Source organism: Diadema setosum, chromosome 15 (genome assembly GCF_964275005.1).
Source record: "Diadema setosum chromosome 15, eeDiaSeto1, whole genome shotgun sequence".
In the NCBI taxonomy this organism is placed as follows: domain Eukaryota; kingdom Metazoa; phylum Echinodermata; class Echinoidea; order Diadematoida; family Diadematidae; genus Diadema; species Diadema setosum.
The window spans coordinates 18,183,879-18,200,603 of record NC_092699.1 but is presented as its reverse complement, the minus strand read 5'-3'; the positions used below and the strand labels follow the sequence as shown (position 1 = coordinate 18,200,603).

General features: G+C 38.5%; 1 protein-coding gene across 1 annotated transcript in view; it reads left to right on the top strand.

The window, feature by feature from the left end:
* Window positions 1-713: 713 nt before the first annotated feature.
* Window positions 714-16,725, top strand: part of LOC140239253 (lysophospholipid acyltransferase 5-like) — a 41,056-nt gene continuing 25,044 nt past the window's right edge. Inside the window, exons 1-2 of the mRNA XM_072319130.1 lie at window positions 714-843; window positions 12,480-12,587. Coding sequence (XP_072175231.1) covers window positions 720-843; window positions 12,480-12,587 — 232 coding nt within the window. The 5' untranslated portion in view covers window positions 714-719. The remainder of the gene's footprint in view (window positions 844-12,479; window positions 12,588-16,725) is intronic.

The window sequence follows — 16,725 nt, the reverse complement described above, 5'->3', positions numbered from 1 at the left end:
GGGCCCAGCGATCCTAGATTACTCATTCTCCGGTGAGTGGATGCCATCTGGCAATGAACCATCTCAAAACCTTGGTTTTCAGTGAGTTTGTTAGTTGTTGGTTTTTGAAGGTTTTATTTTCTTTAAGCCAAAATATGTTTGTCTTTTTGTGGCCATGATATAGGCCGATAATAACCTCCTTAACTCTTCTTCTCAGGCATTGAGGCATCTTCTTCTTCTTCCTCCTCCTACTCCTCCTGCTCCTCCTCCTCCTTCTTTCAGGAGTGGGGTTTTCACAATCGTCAATTTATTGGAATATCTTTAATATATTATTCTCTTTATCAACCTGCAATGCCGATGGCACTGGAAAGTTCCTCCCCTCTCCCTCTCCAAAACAGAGAAAGAGATGCCCGTGTCTCCTTTTCCCCCATGTTGGGTCACAGCAAGTTCACAGCTGCGTGCTCAATACATACTCCCTTCTTGCTTGCTTTTCCATTGACATCAGACATGCACTCCACACGTCCAGCACACTCCAACCGCTGCATTCACTGCTCGCCTTCATTGCATGCCGTCTCGACATCAACGTGAAAGTCGAATCATTGCATGTAGACTAGGAGGCCGACGACGTTAAAAAATCTCCACCCCTTTCTTCACTTTTTCCTATGTCTACGCGACTTTGATATGCGCATTATATACATGACAATTGGCATTAACCGGCGAGGAGCACACCGAACACCACAATGGCGCACCTTGGCATGTTGAAAATGATGGAAATTAATCCAATTTCCACATTTTTGGAGGAACTTTCAGTGATAGTTGGTGTAGGGGTTGTGGATCTTCGATTTTACGTCACGATTCTCTTGTGTAAGTTCATTTCTTGTTGCATTTCAGGTTTACTTCATACGTGTCTTACGGCGACAATGAATGAATGCAGCGGGGCTCTCAGTCCCATACAGGAAAAATTGTGTTTTGTGCTTTCTCTCTCCCTTTTCTTCCTCGCTTTTCTAAGCCAAGCCGCATCCATATGATGCGATTGCGAAGATGAGTAGCAATGTTGATATGATTTTCACTAAGAAAACCCAGAACACGTGCTTTGCGCTATCTCCTTTGTTTGGCTTTTGGATCGTCCCAACGATATGCTTGAGACCATCTGCAGGATCTTTTGTACTGCTTCGCACTTTGCTCTTTGTTGTTGACAATGCATACCTGGCCCAACTGTACTGGCGCTGCACAATCACAAGAGATGAAAGTTAGCGATGCATGCAATCCCACATTCTTTGCGTATCAGGTAATTGATTCCATCCAGGTGTCCCCTTCCATGGGGTGATCAGTGCTATGAACTTAGAAGTGTCATATTTTTTCTATTTTGAAACATTTTAAAGAATTAGACTTTTTCATTTTACAATAATAATATGGGCTGTGACCCTGTGTGCATATTGACAGCTCTATATCACTAGAGTCTATATGCCATATATGGCTGTGTAGTAAAATTTTGTTTCCTTCTATCACTTCTAATACAAAGTTCTAATTTTTTGTAGTTTCAACATTACACTATTTTACACTTACAGACAAGACAATTTCAAATCAAAATTTAGCTACAATTCAATGTGACTCATCAACCAAAAGATAATTTATAATCGTCTGATATTTGTACTAGTTATCTGGATTGTGAGCTTTTCAACACCAATATGATAAATTGATAAGTCCAAGGCAGGGTGCTTCATAAGCACTTGCCTGATTGCCCGGGGCAAGCAAAAATCAAAAGTCGGGTAAGTGTTTTTGAACAATGAGAACAAGTGCTTGCCCGAATTGGGCAAGCAAAGTTTAGAAGCCACCTTTTTTTTCCCACTTATTCCCCCACCAAACCCACAAAGTCTACCATACAAAAGCCCAAGACAATGACTCCTTGGTGATGCAAGACACTTCATATTTCATTTCAGCAACTTTCCAAAACTTACATGAAGCAATGCAATGCAAATGCAACGCTTGATCGGACCAAGTTTATTACTACATTGATTTGAGAATCAATATGCGCTGTTTATTCAAATGATTGTGTTTCATCAAGCCCTTGACTTACGCATGATTTTCTATATTGTATTTTGGACTTTCTTTTTGGGCAAGCAAAATTACTGTTCGGGCAAGTGTTTTGCAGCAAATTTGACAATCTGCTTGCCCGACTGGGCAAGTGGTGAAAAAAAGTTATGTAGCACCCTGCAAGGTATTCTTTATTTCAACATTATCAGCCCTTGATGGTTAGAAAGTCGGCTTCAATGTTACTTCAACTTTTGGCTGAATAGGAAATGGGAGATTAGGCTGATAAACACACCAGTACCACACAAAGTCCAGTCCAAACAAATACTATGCTTTATTAAAACATGTTTCAGTTTTCAAAATATTTTCATAGTTTGAACTTCAGCAGGACGTAATAAAAATATTAGTCTTTAACAATTGTCAAATTTCTGATTTCTCGCCAAATCACCATATGTTGCAGTTTTCTTTCTGCATTTAATATTCTTATCTAAGATGTTTATTACAAAGGTATCATTGTTATTGGCTTCATAGTCTGCAAAAGAGAGAAAGAAATAAAAAAAAAAGAGAAAGTTTTCCAGAGCAATATCTGCTCTGGTGTAGACATTGTATGACACCTTTATCATTTTTTATGTAAATAATGGATAGACGGAAGTGACAAAATTTGTCAAAATGTGAAATAAAGAACTTTAAATTTATAAGAAACTCTCATCCACCTTATCTTTTGAACATTCCAACAGAAAAGTTACCTCCATGTGTATTTAAAAAGGCCTCATGCAATGGTTTTTGTAATATTAAAACTCTGAGCAGGAATGAAGGGCTGGGCAGACTCCTCCTACTGCCAAGGATAAGCTGGAGTTTACAGACTATACAGGTACAAGACAGTTTGAAGATATACTCCATAATGTGTGCAAAATATTACTTTTGAAATGGCCGCACTGAATTAGCAAATATATTGAATCCTAAACATCAAGCTGAAGAAGATAGTCTGACTGTATACATATGCCAAGTGAAGTCTATTTTTTTGTGAATTGGGACTTCCTGACAATTTCACGAGTGGTTAAATTTGTGTTTGTAGATAACAGTATTGAATGGGAAAATGTATGTGTGCACAATCACATTCATACCAGATCAAGTGAATATTTTCATGTGTTTTTAAATTCGCATAAGATAGTACCAGACTCTCGAAATTCATGAAAATAAAAATGTTGCAAAATAACTGGCATATATGGGCCCTACAGAATTTAATTCAATGTGGTATGTGACATACTGTACGAGCTGAAATTTTCGCGTACAGATATTTTCGCAAATTGCTACTTGGAGGACATTTCCGTGTGTTGTTAATTTCACGGTTGCGAGGGTCTAACTGAACTTAGCTATAGCACATTGTTATTTTCGCGTGTTGTTATTTTCGCGGTTCAAAGGCGATTCGCGAAATTCGCGAAAATAAAACCACCGTGAAAATTTCAGCTCGTACAGTACTGTGTACTTCTTCCAAAAATTGTCTCTTCACTGTTAACTTTGTACAATTTTATGTCTATTGTGACTTTGTATGTACATCATTCATTTTCATACACATCTAGGACTGCTATTAAGATTGTATCATACAAATGACTGTACAGGACCAATGTAATTGAATACAAGTATACATGTATTATGTAAGGCTGCTCGGTGATTCACTTCATTCCATTGTGCAGTCTTGGGGAATTCTTCAGGTGTGAATGTTATTTTATATCTCCTTTGATGTTTCATTCAGACTATTGAATTCAGCTCAAGAGATCCTGTCCCTCTATAGCATTGTCACATGTTAGCTAACCAATGATGTAAATATTGTTACATTTGACATATCCCTACAAAGTTGTATACCAAGTTTACAAATGGATGCAGTCTATTTGATTGGACACATAATGTGTAGATGCAGGAATGAGAAAGTTAAACTTTACTTCGCTTCACAGTCATGAACCCTAACAAACAAGCCTAGTTAAAGTTCTGTGATTTGTTCAGTTCAAATTCAAATTTATTTGGTTTTCTGCATTATCACAAATGAAATATATCCAGTATTTTTTTCCAAAACAATAAGGCACAGTATTGGTACATTCAAATAGAACTAAAATTTACATGTACCTTAGACTGATAAAAAACAACAACAACAAACAAACATGCTGATTTAAAGCTATTCAGGGTTTAAAAATAAACAGTGATCTGACTGAATCATGGTAGAATATATTGTGGGATTGGAATGCAGAAGGCTGTTGATAAATAAGCAAATAAGCTTGAAGGGACAACAGCCCGAATGTTGTCTACCCTTTTAATATGTTCCTTGAAGATTGAGGCCTTTATAAAGCTTGTAATGGCAGAAAGTGTTCCAGTTTCACACCTGCAGTCTGAACTGTACTCAGATCACTGCACATTCTCCTTCCATTCACCTGATATACCATACTGTGCCTACAGATGCATTACCTGATCATAATGCTCTTAGGATCTTTTGAAGCCTCTTTGAGTATCAGTTTCTTCCTGAAGTGTTTTTGTAGCCACTTATGCCAAACACTGGGCTGTATCAGCTGCTGATCCAGCTCGGTCAATGTTCTTTGTTTTATATGGAACCTCATATATTGCATAAATAATGACAGATTCAACAGCTTTGCCAAACCAATGCTAACTTTGACAGAGCAAGAAACACTTGTAAACTGGTGAAGCCAAACAATAACCATTTTAAAACGGGATGGAAAGTTATGTAGAGCTTTGATATTATCTCATACCGGCCCAGTTGGCCTTTGTTCAAAGTCTCCATACTTTAAGTTGACAAAATCCAACAAGGAGCCTTGTAGTTGTGCCAGGCAGGAGGGCATACGCTGTATTACCTTTGGTGACTGCAATATGGTCCGGTTTCTAGACTATTCAAAACCAGATCCATGAAAGTTTTAGAGACTGCCAAGTGCTTAATGGTTTTAACATTGAATCAAAGTAAGTTTAATTTAGAAGTAAATAGGGAGAAGAGAGGAATACCACAATTTTGACTTGTCATACAAATGTTACAAGTCAGTGTATGTCTGTTAATATCTAATCTGGTTATACCTCAGTATCTAAGTTAGCAGCCATGTACATGTACGTGTTAAATCATGAAAATTCTTTTAAGTGTTATGATTGCCTGTACTTTTGTATACAATGTCTACAAAATGAACTACATGGAAATCACCAGAGTGAAACATGCAGACCTTGCTTTGGACATTTTCCCGTAATACACTGTTACCAACCATGCAGCTGAAAGTTTGTTTCAGTAATTCATAAAAGACTTGAATGATTTGGAAAGATTGGGAGAAATAAAAATTGGATGACCCCCCCCCAAAAAAAAAAAAAAACAACAACAACAACAACAAACAAACAAACATTAGGTACACACATCTTGTGACCTGAGAGTTGTGAGGATCTTGTGTGAAAAAAAAAAAAATTCCAAAAGTTCTGATGTGTATGTGTAGACAACAAAAACAACGGGAAAACAAGTTTGTTTGTTGTTGTTTTTTTTAAAGTAGATACCTTGCAGATCCTTTCCCTCGTGACCAAGACTATTTCAGATGCTATTGAATTATTTACATCTGAGTGAAAACTGTCTCTGTGGTTTTCTTATGTTCATTATCTTTATTTTCTCCATGGAAATTTGCAATACTCTTTTAGGCTTGGGGAAAAAAAATGGTTTGTCATTGATACCATATGTATAAAAGTGCAAGCTATGAGAATTGTCAGTGTAATGGTCATTGTCAGATAATATGGCCAACATGTCCAATGTGATACATGTACACTGTTTGTATGTATACAGTGTTGTCAGTTACAGGTAAGTTTTAGGATTGTCCTTCCCAAACAAAAACAAAAAACCCTAAGATAGGATCAGTTGACAAGTCTGACAATAATGCAAGTTATGTAGTGGTCGCCAAGATCATACCGGTGTGTTGTATCAGAGCTTGAATCATGTAGTGAGTGTTTGTATGAACACCCTTGCGGGCACTCTCTAAAGTGCTTTTAACCCATTGAGGACAGGCTGATTTTGCTTCAACACGCATTCCCCATAGACACTTGACCGAGTATACTCGGGACTCATCCTCAATGGGTTAACAACCTCTGAAGGATGTAGACTGAAGTGAAAAGTTCAAGAGTAGACGCATTAAACGGTTACATGGTGACCTGTCATTCCTTCCTGTATAACTTCCAATAATTATTGCGGGAGGATTGTGTTTCTCTTTTGTGTGTGCTCAGGGGCCTTGTAGTGCTGTACATCTTTAATAAACTGAAACTAATGTAGAGAGCCCAATACCGAGACTGGTCTATTTCCAAACATACTTTTTCTTTTAGTCTACAACATTGTAATTGTAGTCATAATCTCAAGCTTATGCGGAAGTCTTTCAAGACTTATTTTCTCAGTGATGATGCAACATATTGGCTGCAAACTATGTTTGTGTTTCAGTTCATTTCTCATGGGAAATGATGAAATATCCGCAACTTTTAAAAATATAGTGCATAATAGCCCACCGATATAAAGAGTGTGAGCAGGAACTAATAATATCCTACAATTGCATATGCCCACATTTAATGCAGTTGTACATCGCTCAAACAGTAGTGCTTATGAGAATTTATAAGTGGAAAAAAAAAATTAGTGCATACATGTAGGGCTACGTAAGGGCACTTTGTGAAGCACAGTTGAGTGCAAGTTTACAAAAGGAAGTAAAGTCATTCACAGCAAAGTTCCTTGATCTCAAAAGGTGATACTTTTGCTATTTTTGTTCTTTTTTTTTTCTTTGGTTACCATGGAAAATATTATGCACTCCTAAACTTCCATGTGATTATCATGCAAAATATAAATCGGCATCTTTACTTGTGTCACTGTAACAGAATTCATAGTGTGGCAGTTTTGCAAGTTTTTGTGCAGAGTAGTTACTGGAGTATTCAACCTGCACAGATGATAATGTCAACCAATTATTGACTGCTTGAAATGTGCATATCTTCCCCCAAGAAATGGCAAGAGTCATTGCTAACATAGAAATGGGCATACACAGTATCAGTGAATGAGGAAGTCCTAACGGAACATTCCATTCTTGGCTTGTAGTCCTAAGTGAATGGCAGTATGGTCTATCTCAAAGGGAAGTTTCACTCTTTTTTTGTCATTCAAAAGCAGAATTATGGAGCTACATCCTGAAATGGGTTTTCTGTCTTCCCCTTTTTATTCTCTTTATTTTTTGATAGGCTAGGGATAGGGATAAAGAAAGTAACAGTTTTGGATGGGACAATTTGGGGGTTACTGACTGGTAGGGAAGTTTTTCCACACTCAAATATCAATCTGAAGTAGTGTGCATTGACTTCATATTGCAAATATACCTACTACTTGTATGTCTCAAACCATCAAACTTCATAATCAAAGATTATCAAGTTGTACTTGAAATGATATACAGTCAACCTCGCCTAAGTCGACCTTGCACAAGTCGAAAAACTCAGCCAAGTCGAAGCTCCAGAAAAGTCCAGATTTTCTCTTTACTTACTTCTTTAAAATAATCTTTCATAAGTCGAAGTTTACAAGTCGAATTTTGCCTATGTCGAAGATAATTTCGAGTCCAGATTTGTGTAAATACATGTTATGTCAAAGTTTTTTTTTTCCCCCCGTACATCATTCAAACATGGAAGTGAGCATTCTTTCATTTTTTAATCAACAAAGGAAGGAAAACACACACTACTTTTGGAATAAAATACTCCCAAGGGTTGAATACAAGTTTATCCTAATATCCCTTGTATCCTTGATGTCCAGCTGAGAAGAACATAAATCACATGTACCAGGTTAGAGGTGAGCCATGTGCGGACGGCGCAGCAGGGTTTTGGGGGAAAAAGGGAAGAAGAAAAAAATCCTCACAATCCGGTACAGGCCACCTATCTCACTGATACCCCTTTCATAAACTCAATAATGCGGATAATATCCGCAACATTTGGTCGTAAAATCGGAGCGGGGATAGAATAATGCGCATTATTTCGACCCTTCTATTATCCGCATAATAGCAGCGTCGGGACCAGATTTTGAGTTTATGAACGCAAACCCAAATAATGCGGATAATTGCCGGAGTGCGGTCAAACATCACCTGTCTTTCCCGCAGGAGGGACGTGTGCAGTCACCATGACGATTATCCGCCTTTTTCAGGACGGGCGCTCGTAAAAATAATGCGGATTATTTTCAGAGTTTGTGAACGCATTTTTTATTGAATTGTCCGCATTATTCTTATGCGGATAATAGGAGGATGAGTTTATGAAAGGGGTATGAGTGGCGAATGTTTGCGAGCGTGGCGTGTTCAAAATTTTGTTGCGACAACAAAAACTGTTTCCAACAATAAAAATGGTCTGCGAGTTTGACTGCATTTGTTTACGAATTTGCTTGCAAATTCCTTAGTATTCGCTACGCTCGCAAACATTCGCAGCTCAGTGAGATTTCGCGGAGCACGCGAATGATTTGCGAAGAACACGGGTGGCAAAATCCAACATTCAGAAAATTTATCCGAATGTGTTCGGACAATGAAGTAAAAAACAAAACAAAAACACACATTTTTGCGCAGTTTGTGCCAAGTTCTCATGATGTTTGTGTGAATGCCACGTGTACTTTTGCTAAAATACAGCCAGTTACATAAACGAAAAACATGCGTCGGAAATGCAACCACGCAAATTTTTCAATAATCATTGGAAAATAATGTTTCCAAGGAGATTGATAGCTGTCTTGAGTTGAAGATTTTCTATTTCCTGTTTTTTTTCCTTTTTTCCCTTTCATTTCTCCATTGCGTATGTGTGTGCAGACAGTAAGTTTGTTTGTTTGTTTTTTCTAATGACCTAGGCTACCCCACAATAATAAGCGTCTTTTTTTTTTCTAGGTTCCCCCACACATCTAAAGTTTCCCATAATTTCCGCGTGCAGTGGAGTAATTTAAAGTGTATTTTGAGATTTTTTTTACATCAAAAATTTCGTTTTCATATACAGTGTATATAGTTGCTTGGTGGGTAGATGTACTACTGTAGTATGCTATGATTTTGTCTTGCAGAAAACGTAGAGCGTTAAAAAGGTCATTCATCAAACATGCGCCAATGGTTCGTGAGAATGTTTCAAAAGGTACATGAATAGGTATTGCAGTTATGTTGTAAAATGATCGGAAGAACTTCGCGGATTTCGCGAAACATACATGAGACATTTTCCGAAGTTTCTAATGTAAGTTAATGGCCAATAAAAACATAAAAAGACACTGCATTATAAAAATTAATCGGGAAATATTGCGAAACAGGTGCGAGATATTCTCCGAAGCTTCGCGGTCTGTTTGGGGTTTCACGAAGATTTTGCGAACATCGTGCACGTCTGACGAAGGTCTCGCACATAATATTATTATGACGAGACTTTAGAGACATTTTTCGAGACAAAATCATGACTCATTGTTCGTAAAAGGTTCGCAAAAAAAAATCTAATAGTTTTGAAATTCTTGCTGAAGTAACGACATCCCCAAACAATTGCCGACGCCTCCGAACTCCCGCGTTCGTTTGGCGATTTTTGCAGACTAAAATTCGAATGTTAGATTTTGCCACTCGCGACGTGACCACGTAAAAAACTAACATTACACGCTACGCATGTCGATTATTGCAGTCCAGTAATTGAGCTTCACGATGTTTTTTAACTCGAACAAAACAAAAACACTAAATACTACATATTGCTACCATCTAATGTAATTTAATGGACAATAAAAACATAAAAAGACACTGCATTATGAAAATTAATTGGGAAATATCGCGAAACAAGCGCGAGATATTCTCCGAAGCTTCGCGGTCTGTTCGGAGGTTCACGAAGATTTTGCAAACATCGCGCACGTCTGGCAAAGGTCTTGCGCTATGACGAGACATTAAAGACATTTTTAAAACAAATCACGGAAAAGGTTCTTAAAAAATCGAATTGTTTTGAAATTCTTGCCGAAGTAAAAACGACATCCCCAAACAAATGACAAAGCCCCGAACTCCAACGTTCGTTTGGCGATTTTTGGCAGACATTACGTGCAACGCATTTCGATTATCGCAGTCCAGTAATTGAGCTTCAGGATTCTTTTTTAAAACTTAAACAAAACAAACACACTATTTACAACATATTACTACCCTCTACTGTAATTTCACGGCCAATAAAAACATAAAAAGACACTGCATTATGAAAATTTGTCAGGAAATACAAGTCAAAAAAAAATTGACAGTCCAGAAATCGCGTAAGACGAAGTGTTTTTGTCGGTCCCAATAGATTCGACTTAGGCGAGGTTGACTGTATATATTTTTTTTAATTTATTTTTTGCCATTCATTTTAATTTTTGAAAGTTGGCAGCTTCCATGACTATGCCTCAAACTGCTGGTTCTTGTTTTGGTGTTTTGTTTTGTTCATTTACAAAAAAATGTTCAAAGTTAGGTGTGAAACAAGGAATTTAACCTGTTGAGGATGGACTGATTTTGCTACAACTCGCATTTCCTGTCCGACACCTGCCTGAGTATACTCAGGACTTGTCCTCAACGGGTTAATCTAAAGATGGTCATAAATCTATGAGTCAGTTAAGTGGCTCTTGAAAAATCTGTAGTCAAAACAAGAAACATAGGTCTGAAATGAAAGAGAATTTTTACTCATACCTAATCAGATACAGGAAATGAATTGTAATTTCAATAGCTACACATACCACTAAAGAAACCACCGATATGTGGTTTCTGGGACCAGACAGGCCAATCAGTTCATGTGTGAAAACCAACAAGTCTCTGCACTCTTTATATGCCAGACGGTCATGGGCTGATTAAATGCCCGGTCTTCAAACGAGGAAAGACATGATGAATGTTATGCCCTCCCGCTCAAAATTTGCTTTGTTGCAATGAGTCACTACCATCGGTAAGCATACAAACTAGCTCACATGACAAGGTAATGGGTTGTATGCTGTTTTCCAACAAGACATGGTCAGTTAAATCTCTGTCTCATAGGCTTTACCATCCTGGAAATAAAAGCTCTGTACAATATTCTCCTAGAAGAGCCTGACTGACAATGCTGATTTGGCAAAATGTCTTCAAGGAAATTGCCCAAGTCACCCAAGTTTTCATCGAAACAGCATTGATCATCTGATACCAATAGTTAAATCTGAGGTCATCCTTTTTCTCAGGGAAATTGGTAATGATACTCTGTGCAAATGCATCCTCCTTCACCCATACAGCATTGAAGTAATATGCCATAACCTTCAATGATTGTATCTCACAGTTTATCAGCGAGTTCCAAGTCAAGCTCTGGTGGTTGTGATGACAGTTCCCTGTACATGTATTGTTTCTCCTCACCCTTCTCGTGATTACAGTATACATGCAATGATCACAGTTTTTCACCCCTTATTTTGTTTTAGGAATAGCACCATTTGACTGTAATCACTGATGGAAGCAATCTATATATTGAAATAGTAATCTTTAGTAGATGCACTAGATGTTTCCCTTTGAACTCAGCTTGACTGCTTTCCCAGTAGCCATCAATATTCATACAAAGGATAAACCGACTGCTGTGGAAATAATTCTGTGAGGTGTGGAATATTAATTTCCTTTCATGTGATCTTTGCAAAGCTGGCCATACAGACAGACTAAAGTCATCACCTATGGAAGTTTTGCATTCTGGATGAAAATTTATTCAGTTTGAGTTATGGACAATTTACAATTGAGCATAATATTTTGGAGAACAAAATATTAGATAAATGCTTTCTGACAAAAAAAAAGCCAACAAACAAACAAAGCTTCTAAGAGACAACATAGCAGTGAATCTGATGAGGAATTATATTTTTCAGGCATTGTTAGCACACACGCAATCCCCACATCCGTATGCTTGCACTTGTCGAAACCTGTCCTTGCAATTAATGAGTGAAGTATGTGTTAAGCATATGTTGAATTGTTGATGATGGATGAAACATGTTTTCATCTCATTAATGTTAGTAGGAATTTCGAGTTGATTAGTTTCAGGATGAATGTGTGCTGGTAGATGAACTAGATGCATCAGTAGCTACTTAGAGGGTTCCAAATTATACTGTTTGCCTGCTGTCATATTCGGCCTTTTCTGTAAATCATTTTAAAACTGTTATGATAATGAAAACAGTAAGATAATGATGTTGATGATGATAACGATAATGATAATGATATAATTTGTAATATAAAGATGATGATGATACACGAATATAATAATATAATAATGACTGTCAATTCTGTCTTTATCACTTTTCATTTTATCATTATCATAATTATAACTGGTATTGATCTAAGTATCCTCTCATCATATTCGTCATTACTAAGTAGTAATGATCTTTGAATCTCTGTGTCAGTGTGGCTTATCTTCGTGAACATAACATTGATTATGATGAGGATGATGATTATGAGGATGATGATGATTGCTCTTATTTAATGATCTCTATTATATCTTTGTTACTGCAGGCTATCCTCTTGGACTATTTGCAAGACGATATGTCATCAGCTCTGCTCCCAACACCCAGCACCTCTTCTACGCAGCAGCTGGTCTCTCCATGGCCTACTTCAACTATGGTAAATTTCACACACCTCCATGTTGCTCTTTTTGAACTTTTTTTTTGAGAGCAAATCACTGCGGCTTCGTAATGTTGGTTTAGAACTAGAGAGAAACACACACACACACACACACACACACACAAAATGAATAAAAATAGGTGTATTGCTATACAAACGGCCGAGGGCATAATGCCTGACATTGTGAATACCTAAGAGTGGGCTGCATATTCACTAACAAAATGATTTGAAATTCTGTGCATTATTTGTTTTATAAAATAAGCCTATGAACTACAGGTGTCATATCAACTGGTAAAGCTTTGTATTGCAATACAATGGGCCTGCTCTTCAATCAGCTGTTCAGACGACTGCGTGAATCAATGCTAAAATTTGTGCTGCATGCATGACAATTGTAATCTGCCGTAAGACTATGCGCAGTGCTGTAAATGTTTTTTTAATTTTGCTGCACACTTTTTAAACTCCCTTGCATTAGTGAAAAAAAGAAAGAGAGCCAACATAACTCATTTCAGCACTTCTGATTGGCTACATTCTCAAACCCATTTTTAACAGACATTACAAAAAGGTATTCATCTCATTTGCCCAAATTGGCACCCAGGGAAGTGCCTTTACATTAAAAGCTATTAAGTGCCAATTCATTTTACTTTTCCAACAATGAATTTTGGTTGACCTGGGCTAACTGGCATGTATGCGTGTGCAGTACCCTGCACTTACTCAAATTGAGGGTACTTCAAGAGATATTCAATAACCTGGTTCTGTCTTATCTATTTGGTCAACAATTTCAACAAATGGACATTCATCTGTATATTTTTTACCGCTCTTGTCGTGAAGCAAAAGAGTTCCATTTGCTAATACAAAGTGTTTGCAAACAAATTGGTGTGCTCTTTTTAGTGTTGTGATTTCCTAAAAGAAACCTGGAGCTTTAAACTGGTGACTCATCCAACAAACATTTCAAGCTTTCTTCCCCTTTTCAGTCTTTCCAGTAGAGTATCATAATCATAGTGTCAAATACATGTACAGTATGTCACATTGAGTAGAAGATGCCTTGAAGTCACTTTGAAGAAACAAACAAGCAAACAAACAGAAAAAATGCCTTGTGGTCACTCTAAAAGAAGAAGAAGAAATACTTTCTTTGATGTTTATTATTTCAGCATGGTAGGGAAAATTTGCTGTATACACCTGAACACAGTGTGTTTGAGAACAAAGTAGTGTAAAGAGTAAGTCTGTGTTCAACTTTAGCAATGTGGTTGCTGAATGAATAAAAAAAAAGAAATATGAGGAATTTCCTTTTGAGCTGTAAAATGATGAGATGGTGAAATTAAGGGTTTGAACAGAACAATTCATTTTGAGGACTACAGTGTCACTACTCTGATTACTGCACTTAGTATTGCAGTCTTTGTTCAGATCTTATTATGTTGATTGTCTTCTTTTTGAGGCATATATTCTACTTCAATAGACAAGTATGAAATAAAGATAGAATTTGTCAGTTGCTTAACGGGGGTTAGTAAATGTCAGCCACTTTCAGTTGAATTACAATTGTAGGATGGCCTGTAAAAGAGGCCTTACACATCAGTTGTGCCATGATTAATCTTATACCAATATTAAAGACCTAATAAAATGCTTGCAAAATTTTTTAATATGCAAAAGAAATGTAAAATATATGTCATGATTATCAATGTTAATATGTTGTCAGTGTCGTTCCGGTTTTCATTGCTTCTAGAAACTCCCCCAAATATCACATTTTTGGAGGACCCCGTTGCAGCTTTTGCGAAAAAGATAGTCACGTGACCAACACCCCTGAACCGATTGATGACGTATAAGCACGGAGTTGTGCTCAGTTAGCTGACGCCGCTCAGCACAAGCACTCAGATTACTAGCTTGGTACACGCGCGTACACGATAGCTAGCCCGGCCAGGCCCGGGCCCCGCGGGATGTGCGCTCCCGGTCGACACACTGACTGTCGACATGTACGCATTACCACGTACATTATCACTAAGTTAGCTTGCACAGATACCTGGTACCTCGAGCATAATGTCTTCCCCTATGTGGGTAAACTTCGACAGTGACATTGATGATGATGATGGAGACTGCAGCTCTGACGATAGCGGAGAGGAAGAGGAGGCACATGAAGTTGAAGGGAGAGGCAGCCGATGAACCAGAACGTTATCGTGGGGCTGCACCTTACCGATATGAACCAGCTGCATCTCCCCCGCTGCCAGTGCAAGAGCGTATGAACGTGGCACCAAGCCCGAGATAGACCTCACGGAAACGATCGCCTGGGAAATACAAAGTGGTATGTCTGGTATGCCCCCATATAGTTTAACGTTAGAAAGGATACACTGTATTCTACATGACTGACATTGTAAGTTGTAACTGTCTAGTAAGTAGATTAGAAGAACAGGCCCAGCTCGCTCACAAAGTGAGCGGCTACTCCGGCCGCAGCAAGCAAGCGGGAGCGTCCCGGCCGTGGCCTGGCCCGTCGGCCGGCGCTTACAAGTTAAACTACCACTGGGTACCAGTAGTAGTCTAGTAGTAGATCTAGTACTGTAGCAGTCTACTAGTAGTTATAATAGTCTACTAGTAGTAGTAGTCTACTAGTACTACTACTAGTAGTGTACTATTACCACTACGGCACTAGGTCTAGTAGACTAGTAAGTAGTAATAGCAGAATCTTTGGTAGTAGTACAGAGGCTACACTCTAACGATTAACGGTTAGGGGGATATGTTGTTACAGGGTGGGTCGTGGCTAAAAAAAAAAAAAAAAAAAAGCCTAACACGTTAACCAGTTTCCCATAGTCAGTTTCTGCAATATGATCAGTAGACTAATTTAGATGCGTCATTTTCTAAGAAAAACGATACCAAGAATGATCGTCAATTTTGGTCGAGTAGTTTTTGTTTTATGCTAAAAATCATACTGTGGAAGGAAGCCCAAACGCCGTGACCGATGAATGCCACGGTGGGGCTGGATTCACGAGTATAGGTCTAGGCCTATAAAGCAGGCGAGTCGCCGTAGTATTAGTACAGACACGCAGTGGTGGTGGGGCTATCGTGAAATAGGCCCCACCGCAGTCACGCGTGCACCGTACCCGTGCGTTTATAGCAAGCAAGGGTAGGTCCTCCTAGGGTTTAGGGTTAGGTAGGGTTTATTTATGGTTAAATTGGCCGTTGAATTAGTCGAGCCGAGGGCCATATTATGAAGTCATTTTCGCCGCATTCACGAGGATTCACTGTGGAAGGCAGCCCAAACGCCGTGCTTACCTACCGAGATGAACGCCACACGGTGGGGCTGAAACAGGCGAGTCGCCGTAGTATTACTATCAGTACAGACACGCCGTGGTGGGGCCTATTTCACGAGTTTGCCGAAAATAATGGATATCCAAGCGTACCACAGCTGTAATCTGTATTATTGGCAGTATTAAATCCGATACAGTTCATTAAATATTCTTTTGTCTAAAGGCTTAGCCAATGACAATAGTGCAGCGCAGCACCTGCTATGCGCTCGCTAGCTCGCTCCCCCGCCAGCGCTAGCCAGTGCAGCCGCCGGCCGCGCGCCGGCTGTCGCTGCGCTGCGCTAGCATAGCCTTGCCAGCTCGCTGGCTACGGCTAGACTGGTCGTGAACGACTCCGTTCTTAGACGTCATCACAATTTAGAAGTGATAGTGCGCCGCATGCGGTGAAAGTATAGCAAGTTTTCCAAAACCGAGGAAATTGCTTCCATTATGTTAACAAATGTAGAACAAAATTCAGAACTGTAAAAAACCCCGCACAACCATAGAATTACTTAGAATTTAACATTTAATATTATTACATCATTGAGAAAAAAGTGCCTAAACCATTTTATTAGGTCTTTAATTTGTGGCTGTTACCCCGGTTGGATCATCAGTCTACAATAACCAGCAATAGTCTGCCAATCACTGAAGGTTGAATGCATGTCATGCTTTATCAATTTATGCCAACATGATATCAATATGCCAATATTTAAGATCAGAGTATCACAGAGCAAGCATAATTTACTCTTAACCCATTTAGGACGGACAGATTTTGCTACAACACATTTCTCATAGACACTTGCCAGAGTATACTCGGGACTTGTCCTCAATGGGTCATGACTCTCTTCTACTGGTTGTTTACACACATTGCT